This window comes from Penicillium odoratum (assembly GCF_028828045.1).
Source record: "Penicillium odoratum strain IBT 22623 chromosome Unknown utg000001l_segment0_segment0, whole genome shotgun sequence".
NCBI lineage: Eukaryota > Fungi > Ascomycota > Eurotiomycetes > Eurotiales > Aspergillaceae > Penicillium > Penicillium odoratum.
Window position 1 is genome coordinate 3,103,597 of NW_026643143.1, and position 24,077 is coordinate 3,127,673.

General features: G+C 49.1%; 10 protein-coding genes across 10 annotated transcripts; 4 read left to right on the forward strand and 6 right to left on the reverse strand.

The window, feature by feature from the left end:
• Positions 1-1,380: 1,380 nt before the first annotated feature.
• On the reverse strand, positions 1,381-2,378 carry N7520_001180 (CDP-diacylglycerol-serine O-phosphatidyltransferase; the record flags this gene model as incomplete). Its single annotated transcript, XM_057135115.1, has 4 exons — positions 1,381-1,749; positions 1,821-2,002; positions 2,130-2,167; positions 2,221-2,378. 4 exons carry the CDS (start codon positions 2,376-2,378, stop codon positions 1,381-1,383), a joined length of 747 nt encoding a protein of 248 aa, XP_057001051.1.
• Positions 2,379-2,837: 459 nt separating this feature from the next.
• Positions 2,838-3,771, reverse strand: N7520_001181 (H/ACA ribonucleoprotein complex subunit GAR1/NAF1; the record flags this gene model as incomplete). Its single annotated transcript, XM_057135116.1, has 5 exons — positions 2,838-3,141; positions 3,203-3,348; positions 3,420-3,520; positions 3,585-3,632; positions 3,705-3,771. 5 exons carry the CDS (start codon positions 3,769-3,771, stop codon positions 2,838-2,840), a joined length of 666 nt encoding a protein of 221 aa, XP_057001052.1.
• A 251-nt stretch (positions 3,772-4,022) lies between these two features.
• Positions 4,023-6,836, forward strand: N7520_001182 (threonine--tRNA ligase THS1; the record flags this gene model as incomplete). Its single annotated transcript, XM_057135117.1, has 11 exons — positions 4,023-4,751; positions 4,801-4,887; positions 4,943-5,245; positions 5,297-5,327; positions 5,388-5,425; positions 5,478-5,520; positions 5,573-5,991; positions 6,083-6,367; positions 6,420-6,526; positions 6,578-6,624; positions 6,682-6,836. The coding sequence occupies 11 exons, from the start codon at positions 4,023-4,025 to the stop codon at positions 6,834-6,836; spliced, it is 2,244 nt and encodes a 747-aa protein (XP_057001053.1).
• Positions 6,837-8,102: 1,266 nt separating this feature from the next.
• On the forward strand, positions 8,103-9,629 carry mpkA (mitogen-activated serine/threonine-protein kinase SLT2; the record flags this gene model as incomplete). The annotated part of the gene is made up of 5 exons (XM_057135118.1): positions 8,103-8,215; positions 8,296-8,428; positions 8,490-8,556; positions 8,625-8,939; positions 8,998-9,629. The coding sequence occupies 5 exons, from the start codon at positions 8,103-8,105 to the stop codon at positions 9,627-9,629; spliced, it is 1,260 nt and encodes a 419-aa protein (XP_057001054.1).
• A 705-nt stretch (positions 9,630-10,334) lies between these two features.
• N7520_001184 (uncharacterized protein) lies at positions 10,335-12,423 on the reverse strand (the record flags this gene model as incomplete). Its single annotated transcript, XM_057135119.1, has 2 exons — positions 10,335-12,166; positions 12,267-12,423. The coding sequence occupies 2 exons, from the start codon at positions 12,421-12,423 to the stop codon at positions 10,335-10,337; spliced, it is 1,989 nt and encodes a 662-aa protein (XP_057001055.1).
• Positions 12,424-12,986: 563 nt separating this feature from the next.
• On the reverse strand, positions 12,987-14,230 carry N7520_001185 (metal homeostatis BSD2 family protein; the record flags this gene model as incomplete). The annotated part of the gene is made up of 3 exons (XM_057135120.1): positions 12,987-13,565; positions 13,637-14,119; positions 14,207-14,230. 3 exons carry the CDS (start codon positions 14,228-14,230, stop codon positions 12,987-12,989), a joined length of 1,086 nt encoding a protein of 361 aa, XP_057001056.1.
• A 275-nt stretch (positions 14,231-14,505) lies between these two features.
• On the forward strand, positions 14,506-14,983 carry N7520_001186 (ubiquinol-cytochrome c reductase complex assembly factor 2; the record flags this gene model as incomplete). Its single annotated transcript, XM_057135121.1, has 2 exons — positions 14,506-14,520; positions 14,606-14,983. The coding sequence occupies 2 exons, from the start codon at positions 14,506-14,508 to the stop codon at positions 14,981-14,983; spliced, it is 393 nt and encodes a 130-aa protein (XP_057001057.1).
• A 367-nt stretch (positions 14,984-15,350) lies between these two features.
• On the reverse strand, positions 15,351-16,960 carry N7520_001187 (3-oxoacid CoA-transferase; the record flags this gene model as incomplete). Its single annotated transcript, XM_057135122.1, has 2 exons — positions 15,351-16,844; positions 16,898-16,960. 2 exons carry the CDS (start codon positions 16,958-16,960, stop codon positions 15,351-15,353), a joined length of 1,557 nt encoding a protein of 518 aa, XP_057001058.1.
• Positions 16,961-18,251: 1,291 nt separating this feature from the next.
• Positions 18,252-22,563, reverse strand: N7520_001188 (ubiquitin-specific protease UBP2; the record flags this gene model as incomplete). Its single annotated transcript, XM_057135123.1, has 11 exons — positions 18,252-18,733; positions 18,788-18,998; positions 19,064-19,484; positions 19,531-20,119; positions 20,171-20,708; positions 20,769-20,857; positions 20,907-21,301; positions 21,357-21,402; positions 21,761-21,958; positions 22,319-22,465; positions 22,542-22,563. The coding sequence occupies 11 exons, from the start codon at positions 22,561-22,563 to the stop codon at positions 18,252-18,254; spliced, it is 3,138 nt and encodes a 1,045-aa protein (XP_057001059.1).
• A 530-nt stretch (positions 22,564-23,093) lies between these two features.
• On the forward strand, positions 23,094-23,867 carry N7520_001189 (uncharacterized protein; the record flags this gene model as incomplete). The annotated part of the gene is made up of 4 exons (XM_057135124.1): positions 23,094-23,277; positions 23,336-23,455; positions 23,507-23,698; positions 23,773-23,867. The coding sequence occupies 4 exons, from the start codon at positions 23,094-23,096 to the stop codon at positions 23,865-23,867; spliced, it is 591 nt and encodes a 196-aa protein (XP_057001060.1).
• Between the last annotated feature and the right edge of the window lie 210 nt (positions 23,868-24,077).

Consider the following 24,077-nt stretch of genomic DNA (forward strand, 5'->3'; position numbering starts at 1 on the left):
TCGTTCTAGAAGTATTTAGACCGAAATACTCGGATTGAGGAGTTGAGGTGGTGACCCCGTTTGTTGCCTTTCTCTGACGGATTGTGTAGAAGTGTGGATTTGGTGACTTTTCGAGGATGTGAAAAGCTTGAGTGGAAATATGTCTAACCAGAACATCTGTTTAAGGATTTACAGGAATATCGAACATTCAAAATGTTAGGTATCAAGTTGCGGCGGTCGTTGAGGAATTCACGGTCAATAGAAAATCAGTCGCCACCTTGACCGGACACGTATAATTACTAGTCCCCGAAAGTCGAATTTTTCTCAGATCCCTGTTTGGGAAACGAAGTTGTACTCTAAATTGCAGTACAATGATAAAAGTCGGATGAAAGGTGTCATTGGACACGAGCAGAAAATATGAGTGAATAATTCAATATTAATATCACTAACGAATTTTAAGTCCACGAGATACATGGATATTACTAGTAGATTGGTCTTGCGAGCAACATCAATCCACCTTGACTGGGACTTGGAGGATATATAATCGTAGTCCACAATATTCAAAGCAACCTAGATTCCCATAACCACTTCAGTGCGAAAACTTGGCCGACTCCTGCCAACTTTGAAAGATGTCTGGACCTATCACCCCCGAGGAGAGAGCTGGACCTCAAAGAGATTACAATTTCCCCGAGTCCATACATAATGCACACCAAAAGGGCGACGAGGCTGAGCATTTTCATTTCACGGAAGTCTGCTTTCAGTCCCACATTGGCATGAGGGACTTTCGGGGTATATCCCAATATCAGCGGTAAACCCCAAGAACATCCATCATTTGGACATTCAAGACATTCAAGGCATTCAAGACATTTCTCATACAGCATCCATTCGCCACCTGGCAGTGGGATCAACTGTTGTTCAGATGCGAAACATGGCTGCTGCTAAATCAGAATACTATCCTATTCGATGAAATGACAACCATAAAATGGGACGTTGAATGCCTCAAGTGCTCATTGGATGCATTTTGTATCAGTCACGGGCACATGACAAGGTGATTTAAGATGAGAGATCAACATTTGACTAAGATAGGACAGCGTTATTCTACAAAGTACAGCACATAGGCAATCAAGGGTATGTACAGAGCTTAGATTTTGGCTGCTCAGGAAAGCATGTTTGACAGCTAGTAACTCTATGGACTCCATTTTCATCTTGAAAATCATTCGAAAATGTCTTTTTCCATTAAATCGTTCTCAATTAAGTAGATTGAGATAATTCATTTTGCTTATGGCGGTAAACAAAGAAATGATCTCGGACTTTATTTTCATGGTTGCTTGTCGCAATTTTGAGACAAGCCCAGGCATTCCAAAATGAAATACTAGATCGCTCGACCAAAGTCAACCAGATTTATGGCTTGGGGATGTGAATGGTCTTGCTAACCATCGTGCAGCCATGCAAGACAAACAATAATGCAGCCGGGTGGAACTCCAGAGCAGTACCTTCGGCAATAAGACCGAAGGGGATGTTCTCGTGAGTCCAGCTTTGGGAGACACAGTAGGCCATAAGACCGGCGATATACAGGGTAGTGGGAATGGGAGTGCCCTCGAAGTACTTTGACTTTCCGCTCTTGTCCTTCGGCAGAACAGCCACGGTGACGTTGAACCGGGCCAGACGGGTGAGACCACACAGAACGAAAAAGGTCAAGATGAGGTGATCAACATTTGTGCGAATGCCAAGCGCAAAGGCTGCTGCGGCGGGAGCGAGACCGAAAGAAATCTGTAGCACACCCCAAATAGTCAGTGTCTGCGTTGTGGAAATTGTTGGGCAAGCCGGATAATGTCTCCTACCAAATCGGCGAGCGAGTCCAGTTCCTGTCCCATCAGGGACGACTTCTTGCGCCAGCGAGCAATTTTCCCATCCATAAAGTCGAAGAAGAGACCAAATGGCATGAATGCAAGGGCAGTCCACATGGCACCGTATTCTGTGGGATCTCCGAGACAGTAGCGCATGGAAGAGAAGACGGACATGACTGTTCCACCGGTTAATATAACATCAGATTGTGGAATGGCTGGAACTTGCCTCCGCAGAAACCTGTAAATCAAAGTCAGAAACCTTACTTGTTTGTAATCACTCTGGATCAAGGATAAACCACTTACCATTTAACTCAGTAACCAGATCGGCAAGGTGGAGAGCTCTAATGGCGATGTTAGGAAAAGGAGGCAGTAGCAGAGGAACTCCGACACTCACTTCACCATGCTGAAATGTCCATGCTCTTCAGAGAGAAGCATTTTCTGCTTTTCCTGACCTATGACATGTGAGCGACACTTCACGAGGGGTGCACTGTCGATCGCATACTGACCTCCGTCACTTGAAGGCGGGACGCTGCTGACCTCACTCGACGCCATGGTCGATTTTCTGCGAGACATGCTCAAGGAAAGACCGAAGAAAAATTAAAAGAGCAGGACAGAGGATTTCTGGTTCCAGAATCTGAGAGGGTTGAAGAAGTTAAAATGACCGTCAATCCTGCTTCGAGTTGTTGACGGACGCACAGATTCGCAGAGCGGTCAACGTCATTTCCCGAGGCAATATTCGTGAGGCGGTGCACGCCACTTTCAAGCCACACGCATTTGGACTTCTCCAAACTAAATTAAGTATTTTGAAGATTACAAGCATAATGACGGATTGTCATACGTAGGATGAGCAGTAAAGAAGACAAATTTTATGACTGGATATATTCTACAGTCTCTGCAATCACAGAAGCAGTAATTGTGTCAGGATGCACAAGAAAAAAAGAAATATTCCTGCAAAAAGCTCCCGAATCCCCCAAACGCCGTAAGAAGACACAATAGTCGTTCAGTAATATCTTAGAAGCGACCACCACCACCGCGGCCACCGAAGCTGCCACCACGGGGAGCACCGCGGCCACCGCCACGAGAGAAGCCACCGGAGCCACCGCGGCCACCGAAGCCACCGGAACCACCACGGCCACCGAAGCCGCTACCACCACGACCACCGCCGCGGCCACCGAAGCTGCCACCACGGGAGAAACCACCGGGGGCACCACGGCCACGACCGCCGAATCCACCGCGACCACGGGGAGCACCGCCACGGGCACCACCAGCGCGCTTGACCTTGGGACCAGCAGGGGCCTTGGGCTTGGGGAGGAACCTGGGGTAGATCGTCAGCAACCATACACAGGGCATGAACCGTTGGAAAGGAGATAACGTACTTCTCAAGAGGCAGCAACTTGTCTCCACCGATGAAGACCTTGTCACCAGGCTTGAATGAGGTAGCGACAATGCCGTCCTGGGGCTTGACGGTGAAGTAGACCTGGTTGATGGGGCCCAGAACCTCATCTACCTTACCGATGGGAGTCTATTGATTAAGCCGTTAGCTTAATGAACTTCAAGTGATTTGTAAAAGCGGCGGCGTGGTTGACAACATACCTTGTTCTCCAGGTAGATCGGGGCGTTGAAGTAGGGAACCTTGGGGTTGATAGACTCGCAGACCATCTCACCCTCGCAGGCGTGCATGACGGTACCCATCTCTAAAAACATATATCAGCATTGCGCCCGTAAAATGTCCGCCGATTCGATAGGAATTGTATTTACCCAGGACTTGGGCTGGGGGGCCGAACGATGGCTGGAAACCTCCGCGACCTGTTACCCGGAAAAAAAATTTCGTTAGCTTCCATCCGATCTCTCAATTGGTGTCGCGGGGACATGTATTACCACCACGGTTACCGAAACCACCCCGGTTCGCACCGGTGGCAGAGAAGCCACGGCCACGGAAAGACATTTTTGCGATGTATGAAAGTTTGGAGGTTGGACTTGGACGAAGAAGATTTCGGGTGGTGGAAACTTCATACGGTAAAGCGTCGCTAGCCAGGGCAGTTTACGGTCACATGACTCACCGCCCGCCCCTCCCGCTACGAAAAGAGTCCCGTTTGAGTCACAATTTCCCAATATCGACAGCAGGTTACTCACTCGTACATCCCATTCCGTTTCTCGTCGGCCAATTTCCCTGACACCTCTCTGAGGGATCCAACCATGGCTTCTGAGGCCCCCAAGGATCTGCCCGTGCGCCCTGCCGCCGATGGTGAGGCCAAACCAGCCGCTGCTGCCCCGCCAAACGATGCGAAAGTGAAAAAGGCTCCCGCCCCCGATGTCCTGCCCGAATGGATGATAGCACGAAACGAGCTCTTCGAAGAGCTCTGGCAGAAGCAACTCGAAGAAACCAAAAACCGTGAACACCATGAAATCAAGGTCACCCTTGACATTGGCGACGGCAACCCCTCCCCCGTCCCCGCCAAGGCCTACGAGACCACACCTGGATCCTTCCTGCGCGACGTCCCAAAGGATGTGAGCGCCAATATTGTTGTCGCGAAAGTCAACGGTGAATTGTGGGACCTCAATCGCCCTCTTGAGGGCGACGCTAGCGTCGTACTACTTCCGTTCAGCAACCCTGAGGCTCGCGATGTGTTCTGGCACTCCAGCGCCCACTGTCTTGGTGAGGCTTGCGAATGTGAATATGGATGTTTCCTGTCCCACGGTCCCCCAACCCCACAGGGTTTCTTCTACGACATGGCCATGCCTGACGGACGTGTCATCCGAGAGACCGACTGGCCGGCACTCGACAAGCGTACCCAGGCTGTTTTCAAGGACAAGCAGAGCTTTGATCGATTGGAAGTTTCCAAGGAGAACCTCCGGAAGATGTTCTCGTACAGCAAGTACAAGCTTCACTACATTGAGAAGTTGGTGGATACGGAGTTCAGTACTGTTAGTATTCCCCACTGAGCCCCGTTCCTCACCGCTGACATTGTTACAGGTCTACCGATGTGGCACCTTGGTCGATCTCTGCCGTGGACCCCATATTCAAAATACTAATAAAGTTCGCAGCTTTAAAATTCTTCAAGTCGGTCTCCATCCATTCATTTATTATTACAGGCCAGCTCGCTTATACGTAATAGAACTCTTCTGCCTATTTCCTCGGCGACCAGTCCAACGACTCCCTGCAGCGTGTCCGAGCTGTCGCCTTCCCGGATAAGAAGGGCATGGCCGAGCACTTGAAATTCCTGGAAGAGGCGGAAAAGCGGAATCACATGAAGATCGGTAAAGAACAAGAACTGTTCTTCTTTGACGATGTTTCTCCTGGCTCTGCTTTCCTTTTGCCCGCCGGTACGAAGATTTTCAACTCTATTCAAAAGCTGCTTCGCAAGGAGTACATGAAAAGAGGCTACTCAGAATGCCAAACCCCAAACATTTATTCCACGGTGAGTTTCATCTCGACCTGCTTATGGATAGCAGAACTGATGATTTTCCAGGAATTGTGGAAGCAATCTGGTCACTGGGAACGTAAGTTGCCGAGTTTATAATTTTTTGATATACTATCACATGACTGATGATGTCTCAAAGATTACCAGGACGACATGTTCAAAATTGAACAGAAAAAGGTGAGCTCGTGTTCCAATATCTTCTCGAGTCAGCTCATATTAACACAGCAAGGGAACTTCGACTGCCTATTCCCTCAAGCCTATGAACTGCCCAGGTGCATAAAACCATCCGATCTCTGCTGAGGATCTAATGCTGACCGGAGACAGGGCACTACAAAATCTTTGCTCACCGTGATCGTAGCTACCGTGAACTGCCTTTGCGCATTGCGGACTTTGGTGTCCTACACCGTAACGAGGCGTCGGGAGCCTTGAGTGGCCTGACCCGTGTGCGCAAATTCCAGCAGGATGACAGCCACATTTTCTGCACCCAAGACCAGATCATGTCCGAGATTGAGGGTCTGTTTGATTTCCTGCAGTCCGTCTACGGACTGTTTGGCTTTACCTTCAAGATGAAGCTGTCTACCCGCCCTGAAAAATACATGGGTGAACTCGCGACTTGGAATCACGCCGAGGATCAGCTGAAAATTGTGTTGAACAGGTTCATGGGCGACAAATGGACCATCGATGAGGGTGATGGTGCCTTCTACGGACCGAAGATCGACATTACCATTGAGGATGCTTTGAAGGTATGTTTTCATTCACAATCCGAAACTGTCCTCGCTTGGTTGCTCCAGTGCTTTTTTGATATTTGTTTGATCCCCTAACTCCTCGGTCTAGCGTTCTTTCCAATGTGCTACGATTCAGCTGGACTACCAGGCGCCACTCAATTTCAATTTACAATATGTTACAAACGAGAAGGGTGAAAAGCAGACGAACGAAGAGCCGAAGAAGGAGGGCGAGGAGGCCCAGGCTAAGACCAACACCAAAGAGCTGCCGGCCGGTCGTGCCAGACCTGTCATTATCCATCGTGCCATCATCGGATCTTACGAAAGATTCATGGGTATCCTTACTGAGCATTTCGGTGGCAAATGGCCTTTCTGGTTGAGTCCCCGCCAGGTCATGGTACGTGAACCACTTTTTTGGATCAGAAGTTGAAAATTGCTAAAATAATTAGGTCATTCCGGTGATGCCGGCTCTGAACGACTACGCCCTTGAAATCCAAAAGGTGTTACAGGCTGACAAACTGAATGTCGATGTTGACATCACTGGCAACACTCTTCCGTAAGCATAACTCCCATCCTCCGCTAGAAAATATTCTGATAATCGTTGCAGAAAGAAGATTCGTTCGGCGCAACTAGCCCAGTATAACTTCATTCTCGGTAAGTCTTATTTTTTCCTTTTTAATTGCTTTGACTCTTAATACTGATATATTGTAGTTGTTGGAGCCAATGAAATGCAAGAGCGTAGTGTCAATGTCCGCAACAGAGATGATCCAGCGAGCCAGAAGCAGGGCGTTATGATTCCCCTCGAGGAGATTCGTATCAAGTTCAGGGCGCTGCGCAAGGAGCGGCGGTTGGAGAATGCTCTGTAGAGCGAGATGAATAGAGGTCTTCGAGACATGGTACCCATTTATGAAAAGTGATATGAAGTGCATGCGGGTATTCCGTTGATTTTTCACGAAGTAATTACATCCCATGCATACCTCGTGTAATAGTAGTAATCAGGGTCTGGGCTGGCGGTAATCTTAAAGCGAACACACATACTCAACTTTAAAGACGAAAATTGTACAGTGCTTAACAATCTGTCAGGCAACATACTACCTATTGTCCTGCTTTCTCCGATATTTTAGGGTTTGCGTCTCACCATGCGATGAGGCCCGGTAGCCTGCAATCCGAGAGGCTTTCCCTTGTGCATCCCACCTGCTCATACACTCGCTTCCTCGCCCTTGTGCTCATTATGGCCCCTTTGCGTGGTGGTCTTAAGCTTGATACCCTTTGACACCCGATTGCATCCTTTTGACATCATTTTGCCAGTCAAGCTCCATTTTTCGATCGAATCTAAAACCCTCAACAAAACGCGTTAATTTCAGCCCTGCTAGTGCTTACCACATCCCTGGAACCCTCCATACGCTCACGAGTCACGCATATCTTTATTTGTCAAATCATGATCGGGTTTACCTTCTTTAGCCCGGACCCACACACGCGTATCTTTCTCAATCGTGGCCGATATCAAGGGTCTCGTTTATTACTCAATCTTCATTCATCCCGCACTTTTACAGCAAAGACAAGATATCAGATACTCTCTCTCCAGTGCGAGCAGTTACTTTGAGTAACTTTGAGTAAAGCAAGAACTTCTCAGGTATTGTGTAGAGATACAGGCCTTCCGAGGTTATTTTTACGGTTTTCTCTTTCTTTTGTAATGCGGAAAGGTTGGTCACGGTGTTAATTGATATAGTAGAATCTTAGACTTTAATTAGTAAAACCTTGTACTGGTAGGGCTGGTATTATGCCTGAAGTCTAAGGCATCACTTGGGGTCAACAAAGAAGATTATGAAATTTCGGATTCAATAAATAGATACAAAAAGAAAGTAAAAAACTCTGTATAGCCCTGACTAGATCCTTTATCATTTCTCTTTCATTTCATTACAGAGAACATTTATACTTGCGTGGCCTCATCCAACCGACGCTCCGATCACCCGCGGGGACTGCGGGGCTCTTGTTTCTCATCACACGTCGAGTCGCGGCCCTCCCCTTTTTCAATTGTGGCAGTGTTCTCTTCTCTTCTTTTTATCTTCCTTTGATCCCCTACTCCTCTCCTTCTTTTCTTCTTTACCACATACCTGGCAGAATCCCTCACCATGGCTGATTTGCAGGGTCGCAAGGTCTTCAAGGTCTTTAACCAGGACTTCGTCGTGAACGAGCAGTACAATGTCACTAAAGAGCTGGGTCAGGGCGCATACGGTATCGTATGGTAGGTTCTCTGAAGGCTTCCCAGAGGCTCGTGTGGTGGTTGCTGTTCTCCATGGGTGCGGAGGCTGACGTCGTCAACAGTGCTGCGACCAACGTTCAGACCGGCGAAGGTGTCGCCATTAAGAAGGTCACCAACGTGTTCAGCAAGAAGATTCTCGCCAAGCGAGCCTTGAGAGAGATCAAGCTGCTCCAGCACTTCCGAGGTCACCGTAACGTATGTCCTTTTCCCCGCCACGGATAATACTACGAAAGGCTGACCCGCAACCCCTCCTTAGATTACATGCCTATACGATATGGACATCCCCCGACCGGACAACTTCAACGAAACATATCTCTACGAGGGTTTGTGACCCCTTGCTCTATGCATGATGGTATACGCGATGTGGATTTGTTCTGATGAATTCCTATAGAGTTGATGGAGTGTGACTTGGCGGCCATCATTCGTTCTGGACAGCCTTTGACCGATGCGCACTTCCAATCCTTCATCTACCAGATCCTCTGTGGTCTCAAGTATATTCACTCAGCCAATGTGCTGCACCGCGATTTGAAACCCGGAAACCTGCTCGTCAATGCCGACTGCGAGCTGAAGATTTGCGACTTTGGCCTGGCCCGTGGCTTCTCCATTGACCCCGAGGAGAATGCTGGCTACATGACCGAGTACGTTGCAACAAGATGGTACCGTGCTCCAGAGATCATGTTGAGCTTCCAGAGCTACACCAAAGCCAGTACGTTACCCTTCACCAAGAAAGTCATGGAGCCAAAACCCTAACCCGTTAACTACAGTCGACGTGTGGTCAGTGGGATGTATTCTCGCCGAACTCCTGGGTGGCCGTCCCTTCTTCAAAGGCCGTGACTACGTCGACCAGCTGAACCAGATCCTTCACTACCTTGGAACACCAAATGAAGAGACCCTCGCGCGTATCGGCTCCCCCCGCGCCCAGGAATACGTTCGCAACCTGCCCTTCATGCCCAAAATCCCCTTCCAGCGACTCTTCCCCAACGCCAACCCAGACGCCCTGGACCTGCTGGACCGCATGCTTGCCTTCGACCCCTCCTCCCGTATCTCCGTCGAGGAAGCCCTCGAGCACCCTTACCTGCACATTTGGCACGACGCCTCCGACGAGCCTACATGTCCCACCACCTTCGACTTCCACTTCGAAGTCGTCGACGAGGTCCACGATATGCGCAAGATGATCCTCGATGAGGTCATTCGCTTCCGCAGCACCGTTCGCCAGCAGTCTCAGGCTCACGCCGCTCAACAACAGCAGATGCAACAGCAGACCAATGTTCCCATCCCCGACCAGCAGGGCGGCTGGACGACCGAGGACCCCAGACCCCAGGAGGCTGCCGCCGCCAGTGGACACATGAACGACCTGGAGTCCTCGCTGCAGCGCGGCATGGATGTGCACCACTGAGCAATTCCTGTCCGTTATTACTTTCCTTCGCCCTCCTTCCTTGGGCATGTTTTCTTCGTATTCAGCTCGGTTCGGCTCCGCCTGTTCTGCCAACTGCACTCGGTTTTCCCCTGCATGTCGATATAATGAATTAGCAAAGAGATACCTCCGAGGGAAAGGCCAGATGATTGCATGATTTGCTTTGCTTTCAGATTCAGATTCAGCTTCAGATTCCTTCGAGCTTTGCGTTTTTTTTTGTCGCTTGTCTTTCCTCACTTTGCGTTTCTGGTTGTACCTGGCCTGTTAACCTGTGTTATGTTTTACTCTCCTTGGGACCTGAGTCTGTTTGGTTTCCCTCATGATTTGAGATTTTGGTTTCTCTCCCTTTCTTGTTTTTGTTGGATCAGATAGATAGATGGTTTGTCCGTGGTCCAAACATACCAAAATGCCAAAATGGTGATTTGACTGCAATGTCAAGATGGGTGCTTTGGGATTCTTTATGGTAGCATCGATTAAAACCTGAATAAAATAAATCTTCTGTACATGCGGATGCCATACGCAGAGCAAGGAAAAGTAAAAGGTAAAGACGCTCTCTTATGCTAGTATGGTATGATATGTTAAACTGACCGCAACCCTGAGGCAAAGCTAAAGCTAAAAAGCTAATTACCAGCTGTAGATAGAGCAATGAATTCTGTCCAAATACACCAAATTATCCAAATTGAGGTATTAATGATAATATCCCCTCCACCAGACAGCCATACAGGCCGAAACGACCAAATCCAACATCTTAATACCCTCATCTTCAATTATCAACTTGCCTAATTTAGCACTCTTCCCCCGCATCCCACCCCCAGCAAGCTCTCTCGCAAGCGAAAAGTCCAACCGATCCTCGTCTGAATCTCCACTACTGGTACTCGTGCTCCTGCGATGGAAATGCTGGTGCCCGAATCTATTCGTCTGCTGCTGTGCGAATTTGCCCGCACGTAGAGAGGTTCGACGAAGAATAGCGGCAGGATCAAAAGGTTGTCTTTGGGAGTCAGGCGTGTTCGAAGAAACAGGAGCATTGGGACCGGAGTGAGCACGGGGACGGGCGTAGTTATTTGGATTCAGGAATTGGGAAAGAGAGGTTCGTTTAGAGTGGGTTTCTGGATTTGAAGGGTCGTATGTGGATGTTGGTGAGTATTGATTTGAGGTGTGGGATCGTGGTGCGGCGTGGTAGTGCAGGTTTGCAGCTTGGAAGGGGGTGTTGAAGCGGATCTCGGCTACTGTTACGGCGGGGTTGGGATCGTTTTCGCCGGGTTGGGGTGAGCTTGGGCCTGGAATCATGTGTTTGCATTTGAGACTGCGGCCGTTGACGCTGCTGGCGAATGTGCAGGTGCCGTTCCAGGGAGAGTTGAAGACGTAGTAGCCGCTCTTTAATTTGTCGTGTCCGTTGCCGAATTCAGAGCTTGCGCTGGGGTCTTCTAGGGACTTGGAGACGCAGAGCTGGCGATGGAACTTGCGGGGTCCTGATTGTGGCTGCTGCTTCTGCTGTTGCAGCTCGCTGGGTTGGTTGGCGTGTAGTTGTGGAGGTATAGAAGATCCGGCGGTGCGTATGAACCCCGCAGGGAGGTTAGCAGCTAGACTAGCAAGTGACATCGGCTCATTTGACCCGGCAAATCTGTTGTATCCCGGTGTCGTAATATCAATATCAATTGCATTGTGATCCATATGCGGGGTTGAGATAGTCGCAACGTTCCATTGCGTACCAGACGCGGGGTCACGCCGGATTAGCGTGAGGCGAAAACCTGCGTTATTATTTAGGGGTTGGCGAGGGGCTCTTTTCTGTCTAGAAGGCGATTGTTCGGGGCTTCTTAAAGGTGATCTTGTCCGATGCTGTGGCGAGCGAGGTGGTAGTGGTGGCCTGTATGCATCGAGACTATGGCGGCCAGCCGCATAAGTCTCATGTCTCTCTTTCCCCATTTCACTTCCGGGACCAGAATCCTGCCCCACGAATGCGCTCCACCGGTTCTCCATTCTTTGCGCTTCATTGCCCGCTTGACTGCCAAATGGCGCCTCGGTGGGCCGTAGACGAGTTAACGGCCGCCGCGAGATAGGACTTTGAGCTCCAGGCTCCAACGGTGTCTTCACTGGATCATAAGATAGACCGGGCGACGCATTGGTGACAGGGGTCCCCGAAAAAGATATATTCTCCGCAGATACCTGCGGCATGGGTGCTGGCCGGCGTGGCGGCAATGCAGGAGGATAATTACCTGACGGAGCAACGATAATATCTGGCGCCAAAGCTGGCGCAGTATCCGGATCAGCTTCTGCCCTACCCACGGGTTTCCTCCGAGGATTGTTCAGGCGGGCAAACTCCCGCTGGGATGGGTCATCGAGACCAGCTGCCTCGAGCTCTTCCCTCCGGCGTTGCGCTTCCTTCTCGCGCTCCCGTTCGACCTCCTGTAGTAGCGCATCGTCTTCTGGTGTCGCGACGTGTAAATAGAAAAGCGATGCGTTGATGGCCTCTGCGGAGACACTGGATTTGGTGGGGGGTTTGACGGGAGAGAGGAAGATGTCTGTTCGTGCGCTACCGGTCAGTTATGCAGCTTATCTCTCTCCGATAAGATCTCAAATTCACAGTGGCGGGGACCATCAGGGACTCTGTAAATCACATACCTTGACTTCCAGGAACCCGTACGATGTATAGTACTAGTGGGTCAAGCTTCTCATGTGTGGGATTGCGCGGATAGGCCGGGGGGTTGGATGCGATGGCGGTAATGGAGGATAAGGAGCGAGCCTCGACGGGGCCTTGGGTCGCGGTAACGATAGACATGGCACGGCTGCGATGCGCCGGCCGTGAAATAGATCAATACGTTGATGGATAATTGGAGAAAGTGGGATGTGAAGTCCAAATGTAAACAGGTAGAAAGCGGGTCCCGTTCGGTAGAGGGCGGGGGTCTTCAGGACTTTTATTTACAATGTTAACAGTTATCTGTTAATGCCCACGTAACACTTTGGCCTAACCAAAGTTAAAGCAAGGGCGTCTAAGGGCGTGCGACTGTTGAGCCTGATCGTGGCGCAGTACGCGGCCTCTGTAGGCAGCGATCATTGATTACGTTGATCTACTTGGAACTTGAATACTCCGTACATGAAGATTGATAGGTTGACATATTCATGGTATCTCGGTTGCTAGCTATATGGTTATAGATAAAATAAAAATAAGAAGTAAGAAATAAGAAATAAGAAATAAGATGCAGGATGCATAGGAGAGTAATATAGGTGATGCTCCACAATATGGGGGTGTTCATACAAAGGAAAGTGAAGAACTCCTATCCTGTTAGCGCCGAAAATGACAGACCCAATCCCAATTCCCAAAAAAAGCCAATTCCATGATCATTAGACGACGGTTTCGGACCGCTCTCCTTCAGCAATGACGGCCACTCCCAACCCGCGATCAGGGCTTTGTAACACAAGCTGCTCATGACGGCGAGCCCGCAAGAAATCGCTAACGGCACGGATAAGAATAAACCAACCGACAATCATAAGAATATAAGAAATCCACTCGCTAGTACTGATACCGGCCATGGAACCACCTTCACCGCTAGAGGGGTCCCCCACTGAGTTGGGGTCGAAGTTATGGCTATTGGGATCAGGTGGCGGGACGTATGAATCACCGCCACTTCCATCAGAGGTGGAAGTGTCACTGCCTCCTTTCATGTAGAAGCCGTATTGAACGAGGGTGAGACCGAGACCGGCTCGGCTGCCATTCTTTGCGGCGTGGGTGGTGTGAAGAAGATAGGTCAGGAGGAAACCGACCAGCTGGAATGACATGGAAATCATCGCATTCCAAATGAACGAGAATATCGATCCCACAGGGAGTCCATCCACGTAAACTTCATCGGAGGAGATACCGGGTGCCACGATCGTAGTCTCCCAATATGGTGGGGTTGCATCAGCGGCTGCTTCTTCATAGGACTATAAAGATTCATTGTTAGCAACCAGACTTCGAATACTCATAAGAAGGATATGAGATATAAATCACTCACAGGAGGCAAGTCTTCATTCTTTTCGCCCCGTTCCGGCTTAGCTGCCAGATTGGCAAAAACACCATCATTCGATGATGCTATCGCCCGACTGTTGCCCGATGGAGTAGTAAAGCTTGGTAGTATCGTTGGCCGTCGAGATATTCCCGACATCGCTGAGCGATCTTGGCTCTCGGTTCTGGATTCCGATGAGGACGCAGTGGCGGACGGACCGTTCTCCGCGGGACTATAGGGATCGGGGTTGGCACGCATCAGCCGTTGACGATCATCAGGCTCTTCATCGTTGTCGGAGTCGTCCTCGCTTCCAAAAGCATCAGCTAGGGCGTGATCATCTTCGTCCTGTCGGATAGGGTCGCCGTGCAACAGTCGCCTCGATGGCGAAGAGGACCGGGAACGGAAAGAGGGAGGCGGAGAGTTTGGTGAAAGATTTGATCGTGTAGGGTTTAACGGATAGGAGTGGGTGTTATCTTCATCTTGGGCATTCACCTGTAATAATGTTAGATCGGATCAGGGTCGTTATCTGGGGTGCCTCGAGAAGCCGGACTGGGGGTATCAGCGGGGAGGATGACGAACCCGGGTATAGCGCTGCGAGCTCATGACGAGCTGAGCGAAGGCAGAAGAAAAGAAAACAGTAAAAAAAAAAAAGGCAAAGGAAAGGAATCAAAGGGAAAGGAAATGAAAAAGGGTGAGAATGAAACCTTGAAAGTGTCGATAGATGGAAGCGCCGGGTTCCGTAATCGTTCTAAGGCAACAGGGAGACATTTGATGCCTGAGGCATTAGATTACAAATGAAAACGAATTAACATTTGACGGTTTGATGATTTGATGATCCCATCATTTTTATACATTAAATTCTTCACCCCACATCCACCATGGCTAACCCTCCGGTAGGTAAACCCTTTCTTTAATGCTTCCAATTCAATGGCGCATTTTTTTCTGGTCAATTGATCCAGTCACTGACATCAACCCCAGCGCACCATCCAAGCACGCCTCACCCACCTCCTCAAACACTGGCCTGTAGACAAAGTCCGCCCGGCCTCCGTCTCCGTCCAAACCTACCTTCAAGCGGCCTTAGGCCAAAAGCCAGAGATTGATCCCAAGAAATCCAAGCGCGACCCCGATGCCGTGCCCTTCAGACAGCCCGTGATTTCCGAATCCTCCGCCAACGCGTTGCAAGCACTCCTCGAAGACCGCTTTGCCCGCCGCTACCCCATGACGAAAAACATCCGGTACCCAGCGAGTGACCCAGACCACTATGATAATGTTGTGCGTGAGTTCGAGGAGGCGCCAGATCGGGACTTCTGGGGTCGGGTAAAGGCACGCTTGGGTGGATTGTTCCGGTTGTCGTGATCAAAATGGAAATCAATTTTAAGAGTTCTTACACCATACGCATGGTGTTCTGTGTATAAATGGGTGTTTTTTGGTTTTCTTTACTTTGGATGTCTCTTTTGGGTATCTCTATTTGGCACCTGGGGTTCTATGGGTTTGCATTGCATGTACTTGTATTTGTACCGCTATTCTGCGGGATCGGACTGTATCACTACTCTACATACGAGAAGAAGAAAATATATAATCCACGGGAAAGGATAATGGATGAACTCGATAAAAGTCATCAAAATATCAGAAATTGCCTATGTACAAATGCGATATGTAGACGCTCCGCCAGTATACATGTGAGATCAGAAACAACATTTCAACGAAAACCTTCATGCTGTTTTTACAGCATGGGCTTCAGATCATCAGAAACCTTGAAGGGTGCTTCAGTCTTAGCAGTGACCTCCTCAACGGTAACACCCTCAGCAAGCTCAATCAGAGTCAGGCCATCGGTGAAATCAACGTCAAAGACACAAAGATCAGTAATGATGCGACTGACACAAGCAGGTCCAGTCAATGGGAACTCGCACTGCTTGACAATCTTAGGGTTGCCCTTCTTGTCGGTGTGCTCCATAGTCACAACGACCTTGGTAGCAGCTGGGTTCGACACGAGATCCATTGCACCACCGAAGCCCTTGATCTTGCCAGGCAGCATCCAATTGGCAAGGTCACCCTTCGCGCTAACCTGCATGGCTCCCAGAATAGTCAAATCAATGCGGCCAGATCGGATCATGCCGAAGGACTCGTCGCTACCGAAAACTGAGGCACCAGGGTTGAGAGTGACAGTCTCCTTGCCGGCGTTGATCAGATCGGGATCCTCCTCGCCTTTCTTCGGGTACGGTCCCAATCCCAAGATACCGTTCTCAGACTGCAGAGTCACCTCAACGGAGGGGTCGACAAAGTTGGGCGCCAGCATAGGCATGCCAATACCCAGGTTCGCATACATGCCGTTCTTGAACTCCTTTGCTGCACGACGAACAATGCGCTCACGCTTGCTGGCAGTGTCACCACTACCCAGCGCAGATGTATCAGCGCCCTCCTCTTTGGCGAATGTGTGCTTCTCAATCTTCTTCTCTGTTGTGCTCTGAACAACCCGCTTCACATAGATACCCGGCAGGTGAATAGCCGCGGGATCGATCTCGCCGGGCTCGACAATGTGCTCAGCCTCCACTATCGTCATCTTCGCATTGCGACCCATTGCGCCGTTGAAATTCGCCGCCGCGTATCGGAACTGGCAGTTACCCAGCTTGTCCGCTTTCCACGCTTTGACGAATGCATAGTCACCCTTAATGGCCTCTTCCATAACATAGCTCTTTCCATCGAAAACCTTCACGTCGCGCGGCTGGCTGTATAGCGCAACTGTACCGTCGGCATTGTGCTTCAGCGGCAGATCACCTGTCTGTACAACGGTTCCAAATGCCGCAGGTGTATAGAAAGCTGGAACACCAGCACCACCAGAACGACACCGCTCTGCAAGGGTACCTTGTGGTGTAAGCTCGAGCTCAATCTCACCGGTCAAATACATGCGCTCGAATGTCTTGTTCTCGCCAACATAACTAGCGATCATCTTCTTGATCTGCTTGGACTGCAAGAGGAGACCAAGACCTGAGCCATCAACACCGGCGTTGTTGCTAGCGACTGTGAGACCGGTAATAGAGGAATTGGCGCGCACAGCATTAATTAGCGAGTCCGGTACACCACATAACCCGAATCCACCGGCGAGGAGGGTAGTGTTGGATTTCATGTCTTTGACAGCTTCATCGGCTGAGGCGAAAACCTTGTTGATTGCGCCGCGGCGGACAGTACTTGAGAAGGAGCGTGCGAGGAAGCGCTGGTGCTGTGGCGAATCTAGTTAGCCAAGAGTGTCGTTCCGCTATGTATGAGACTTACCTTGGCTGGGTCAGCAGAGAATTGCCGCGCAAGGCGCAGGCAAGTAGCCACTTGAGAAGGCATGACTGCGATAGGGAAATAATGCAGTGATTTCTGATTAGAGAGGTTGCAAGCAAGAAAATTTTAAGACTGGACGACCGCGGATGACATCTTATACTCAGTTCCGGGGGCGGCAAGAATCCGCACGGATGCAGGCTTCCCCGCAGAATGGATACCAGACTTGACACCTTTAAATGTATCCGACGGCGCGGAAATAAGCTACTTTTGTTGTGAAAGGCTCTAGATAATAAATGATTAGATGAATTCACGTATCAATCAACTTCGATCTTCGAAATTATCTCTCATTTTAGAGAAATATTGTAATCAGTATTACTGACAGCCGCACTGCAACCGAACTGTTTCCGACCCGCGGGCCGCATATGCTGAGTCATGAATCTTGGGCTTCGTGGATCTGCTGATGTAAGTCACGTGATGGTTACCAAGTAACCATGAATGAAGATGAAATGCAAATTCTAAAGAAAGAACTATTTAAAAAAGGGGAAGAAAGGTCAAAAAGAAAGGGAAAGTAAAAAAACAACAGCTGCGGTCAGATAGCAGGCGATCGCGGTAACCACTGCGCCATTGCGTCAATCGACGCAACCAGGATTCGAACCTGGGCACCCGAAGGAAATCGCTATGCTTATACCCTACACTAACTGTTGCTGAAAGAATCTTCCCTACTTTGATATATAAGGGACTCAGTCATCACCACATCATTCTACATGCCATAGTCCGAACCCCCAACCCTGTCTTATTCCATAATTTCACCAACGTTTAAGTGAATCATTACATTTCGTTACATGAAGGAGGTGTATATTTGCTGTTGTCTTTGAGCTATTCTGACATCGTTGACCTTTTTCTAAATTGGTCTTCACATATATCTGATCTCGACCCGCTTAAATACATGCAGCTGGACAACCCATTGATTAATTCCATGATACATTCATATGCATGCATGTAGCTTGCCCACAAGCACCGTTGAAAATCGGCCCAGGAGTCCACCGATATTGCTGCAACATTGAATATGCATAATTAAGTCACAAAGAGTCTGTCTGGACACACTAGCCTTGAAGATACGCTAGATTTGAAGGACCTCATCTCATCATAGGCCAGTAACGCAGGCTCTAAGTTCTTCGTTCATAGTATCTTCGTTTATGTACACAAAGATGATATCCTCGCTGATGCAGGAGACATAAAGAGATATAGGAAGTCATGATAAAGAAGAGGAACAGAAAATAACAGGGGGCGCATCATAATCATCAATCAATTTGATGGTAACCTGGTTCTTGCCAGGTGCCATACATCAAACTTTGTCCTATTCATTCATTTTGATTTCCTGGGATTCCCCAGCCGGAGCAAGAGCCGGCGGAAGCTGCTGCTCAGCCATGTAGTCCTGGTGTGCATGTTCGATCGGATTTGGGCTGAGAATGCCCTCCATGGCAGAGGGGTCGTTGGCGGAAACCTCTGGTTGTGGATCCTCGACAATATCGCGGCAGACGGGGTCGACCATACGATTTCTCTTGAGTTCGTTGATGTAGACAAGGAAATAAGGGGTGGGTGGGTTGGTGTCATCTTTGTTGGCGAAGATTTCGTCCAGGTTCTGGACTTCGGTCACATACTCGTCGTTGTACTTACGCCAGATGTTCTTCTGGAAGTCTTTGATGTAAATCCAGTAATGACCGAACGAGACGGAACCGCGGTGGACAAATACTGCGTACAGTTGGTAAGGCATCTCTTTGGAGTCGGCGAATTTGTCGGCAATCAGTTGCTTTGTGGTCTGAATCTGCTGCTCAAGGGCTGTGAGGGGTTAGCACACTGCTTCATTACAATGTAATAAATGTTTGTTCTCACCCTGGAACTCTGTCTGTACGTCCTCCGACATCTGCTCGAGCTCCTGAATGAGTCGTAGCTTATTCTCCGGAGCGCTAGAACCCGAGTCAGATCCAGTAGATTGCTCTGAATCCTCAGGCATCGAAGCATTATCGCTGCCCGGGATGTTCAAGTCATCAAGGACACCCATAGCCTCGCGGAAGAGAGTTGCCATTTCAAGACCATCACTTTCCTACAAGAATGTTAGCCCATGAACTCAGTAAAATCTAATACTGTAACCTCAGGAACGGCTCTCACCTGAGTACGCAGAAGCTCTGCCTGGCGTGCTTGGATGCTGGCAAGACTTTTCTTCCACTCCCAGCACTGGCGTCTTGCTTCCAGCCGATCCTGCCTTGTAGTATCCATATAACGATCCATGTAGATCGTCTCAGAAAGCTGCAAGTGGTTTGTCGATTTGTATGAAGTCTTCTTCACAGGATCAAACTGTACACGCTGCACCTGGATCTGGAGGATGGGGGGAAGGCGGGTGATAGATCCATATTGCTCCGCTTCGGCGTTCTCAACGCTGATCTTCTGAACATCAAAAGCTCCATCAATAGCATCATATATGTCGCGAGGTCCAAGCGCCACGTTGACTTTTATATCGCACCAACGTTCATCCTTTGACCGTGTGCCTCCGGAAGTGGTAATGTAGGACCGCGTCTGGCCATAGAACATGCTAGGTGATATTAGTATCATACGGGAAAGAAGGTTATGGGTCTTACTCTTTGACATGATCAACTTGCTCACCATCCGAAGCAACCTCTCGAGGCTTGATGGCACACTGGCTCTGGAAGAGAACGTTGTTGATGACCTCTGTGACATCCTGTTGTGCGCCAATTTCCACCTCTTCAATGAGCTGCTTCTTGGGGTCAATTTCAGGAGCAGGTCGGGGAGGAACAGGTGGTGCACGTGTAGGAGGGACAGGCTGAGTGGGTGAAATATTCACATAGCCTTCACTAATTGGCTCAGCATCCATGGGGGGCGCAGTTGCACCCGTCCCATTACTCTCAGATACCAGCGTTGCCTCACTCCCTACATCACTTATTTCAAGATTATCCGAGGCAAAAGTCGGTTGCTGTTCCTTCAGGTCCTCACCGATAGGTTGAGGGGGGCCAAGCGGACCTAAGACAGGGGCCCCATTCACATCGCCAAGACCATGGGTTTTAGAGGCGCTTATTGTTGACCGCCGACGAATAGCTGCTTCATTCCCGGGACTGATAAGAGTCAAACGAGCGAGCTCTTGGCTGGGCGTGACAGAGGAATTCTTTGACGAAATCATATCTCGGAAGAGAACTCTGAGTTCCGTAAGGACTAAAAGCAATCAATGAAGTGTCAAATCACGTCAAAGGTGTTCAAACTTACATCTAAGGGACCGCTCAATTTCCTTTCCCGACACCTTGCGCGACCCCACTTTCTTCACAGTGATACTTGCTTCATTGGTCGTGTCCATCTGAAATTTCTCAATATTCAAGACCATGTCTCTGTACGGCTTGATCGAGAAGTAAAATTGAAGAAGACTGTTCAGGTAACAGGTGTTGCCGATATTCTGCAGCCCGACAGGCCATTCAGAGAGATTCTGCTCTGACTCAGTGTTGACTCCTGCCATGTTCTTGAGAACGGGGTTGTCGAGTTCCCGGGAAATGATGCGGAGGGCGCGATTATAGAGTTCAGCTTGGCCGGGGTTCTCATCTACGCAGATTGTGTAAGCAGCCATAACGGCATCGCCATCCACAGTTCGGTCAGGAATCTGAAGCATGCGATAAGCGTCCCCAATGTCCATTTCTCCGGCAACTGTTTCTCCAGTTTTAATAAAATGACTTAGACCATCTGACTTGCGAGACTCTGCGATGAGTTGCACGGCTTTGTCTGCTAAATCTTTGCAAAGGGGGTTGTCGTTGATCTTTGTTGTGATGTGAGTCAGGTGAAGAAACGGGGTTGGGACCTAACAAAGGCGGCCTACCTTAGCAGTATACATGGTGATAATGAAATCATCTGGGGTGTGATCATCAACCCCAAGAAAGACTTGGGCCTGCTCGACCGTAGAAACACCTTTTCCAAATTAGCAAATTACCTTCTGTTAGGATTGATATCCACTCACGATCTTCAGAAGCTGATTTTATGCGTTCACTTCCCAGACCCTGTCCGATTAACCACATCTGACGCCGTGCCTCTGTTTCTTGATTTGTTGAGCTAAGAAACGCATAGAATTTACCAATAATGGCCTCCTGTGTGAGATTTGGATCATTACGCTGAAGGCCAAAATATCGATATGCTTCAGTTACGTCGTCTTCGGTGTATCTTCCTTCAGAGTAGGCCAATTGAACAGCTTGGTTGATGATCTCCCAATCCTCACGACCTCGAAGTGTACCAATCGCCTTGAGGCAGTTTAAGTAAAGAGGAGCTCGGGATGGATCTGCCTGTACTTGATGTTCATATGACTTTACAACCAGCTCGGAAGACATGTCTTCCACAGTACCAAGATCCTCGTAAAAGCTGTTGAAAATAAGGGTTAGAATGAGTTCGTCAATTCGAAAAAAGGGGCACAAACGGAGCAGGTGGCAATTCAAACTCATGCGCACGCTTGGCTTTCGGGTCTATTGAAAGTCAGCCACAAGAGCTCAGGAGTAGTCAGATTGTTATACGGACAATCAAGTGCCTCCAAGGCATGGAGAATATTATCTCTTGCAGAGGGAGGAAGGGCAACAGGTTGGATCACACGCCGTTCTGATGCAGGTCTTTGATTGATCAAGCAAATCAATTCAAGAATAGCATCATCAATGAATATGCAAAAAGAATCTTGATATGGCAATCCTGACTTTGTATTTACTGAAGGAGGCTTCCAGGCAGCATCATCCTGATATTCTTGTTAGTGTCGCTTTGGGAGTAAGACTGGATGACAAACCTCGGTACAGGAGAATCCCAAGAACTCCAGCAACTTCCTGCAAGGCTCACCCTTCACACCAAATGAAACCATGAAACGCTTGTTACCTTGGGTGATAGGCTTGCTGCGGTCACTATGACGAAGTGCATTGGTGAGGTAGAGGCGTAGATTATCCAAGACAGTGATAGGCAAAGGTGCAGCTACACCTTCGAGACGATCCGGCTGAGACGCGAATGCCTCGTCTGCTCGCTTTTTGATGACATCTGGGTCTGTTAAAAGTTGGGTGTATTCCGGATTAAGAAGCGGTGATATGATTCGCAACGACACCACTGCCGAACATGAATGATGTAGGCATTGGTAGTGGAACGTTTCCGCTGTCTGCCCGGTCTCCATCACCTCCTCAGTTGTCCAGGGTCCCCTTTGGCGCCCTGACTTGTAGATTAAATGATGTATGTGACCCGATGGACCATTCCATGATGCACCCACACCATTTGTATAGTTGACAACCACCTGGAGATGACGGCGACACTTGGAGCATATTGCAGACACTTTAGACATCCCAAGTCTGCGGGGCTGATCTGCCTGAGCAAGGTGGGTCTGGTCTGTTTTTATCACATAGTTATGCTGACATGCTTCTGGTGAAATATACTCCTGGGGACCATCATGACGTTCTGGGTACACCGGAGGGACCTGTGAAAGTAGGTTGCGACCGTTGCTAGGAGGGTGGGCGGCATCGTACAACAGGATATCCTCAGCCAAACGCGGGGCAGTTTTGCCTATAGGAAGAAGATTATTAGTAACGTTTCGCTGAATATCTGAACTTCGCAGCTACATCGTCTTTTGCATACTAACCTGCGGTCTGTAGATACGCCATTAGGTAGGTTGTTTGACAGGTCACAGACTGTAATGAAAGCAGTAGAGTTGCTGTGAACTTTTGTCACAATTTTAGAAGATCCCAAGGGCAAATGACCCATGGGATCTAGTAGAGGGACTGTAAAGGTCGTAATCGCAATCCGTTGAGTGACGCGATTCTAGGTACAGCGGGGAGCCCACCGCACTGGGTATCAGTGGGCGGGAAGCTTAGGAGCAATGCTCTGGGAGCCTTGACGGAAATGAGAGATAAAAAATGGTTGATCACCTGTATAAACTGTAATCTTTGGTCAAAGAAATCGAAAAACAAGCATCAACAAAAAGAAACTTGATCTTGTTATATATATGCCTGGTGTGAACGAGCTCTATGTTTCGGCCAGTGGGCGGTCATAGATGCGGCCATATATGGCAGAACCAGCATGGCTGGCAAAATGGATTACTGAAGTAGGAAGGCGGTCTATACTAGCAATACGCATCCAAAATCCCATCTTGAACTTCCCGTCCAACCCGCAGCTCCATCCCTCTCAGCACACCATGGCGCACCACGAGGAGGAACACCACTACCACCCCCAGGATGCTATTGCAGCAGCCACTAAGGCTCTTGCCTTGACTGGTACAGTTGGTCTTTTTGGATCTGCTGTCCAGAACACCCTGGCCCGTCGCAATGTTGGATCACTTGGCATCTTCATGCGCACTGGAGGTACTATCGGTATCTTCGGTATGTATATCTCTTTGGGTCAAATGCCAATTAAATGCTAATTTCATTAATAAATCAGCTGCTATGGGTGGAACTTATGAATTCGTGAAGACCGCTTCGGCCAACCTTCGTGAAGTGAACGATACCTGGAACACCGCGCTGGGTGGCTTCTTCTCTGGTTCTATCCTTGGTCTGAGAGGTTGGTAATCGAAATTATCTAATCATGAATGTTATATTGATCGTTGAACAGCCCGTTCCTTCCCCGCCGTCCTCGGCTACGGAGTCGCTCTCTCCACCGTCCTTACCGCTTTCGAGTACACCAATGGTCTGTATGGATACCAGAAGGACACCACAGAAGATGAGTTCGAGCGCAGACAGAAGTTGCGGACGAACTACCAGACACCAGCTGGCCAGACCTTTGCCGAACTTGGCGAGGGACGTGGTATGTTGAGACTCTGATCCTATCAATTGGATTGATAAGTCATACAGAATTCGAATACTGACCATTGAATCCAGGTATTTACGGTCCTAACTACGAGGAGCGCCGCGCTGAGCGCATCAAGGAGGCATATGGCATTGAGGTTCCCACAGGGAAGGTACCTGCATCATAAAATTGTCTCCTTGCGTTCCTCTGCCATTTTCTGTTCTCCGGTCGCGTTGTGTAAATTATCCCCCTTTATCATGGTTGCCTCTCTAGCATGCCGGGCACGTCAATCGAATTCAATTTCTTGTGTTAACATGGGGTTTGGGTGACGTAGATGGTGGATGTATGCTTTAGACCACATGGCATTTACAATTGAGGATTTTACTCAGTATTACTT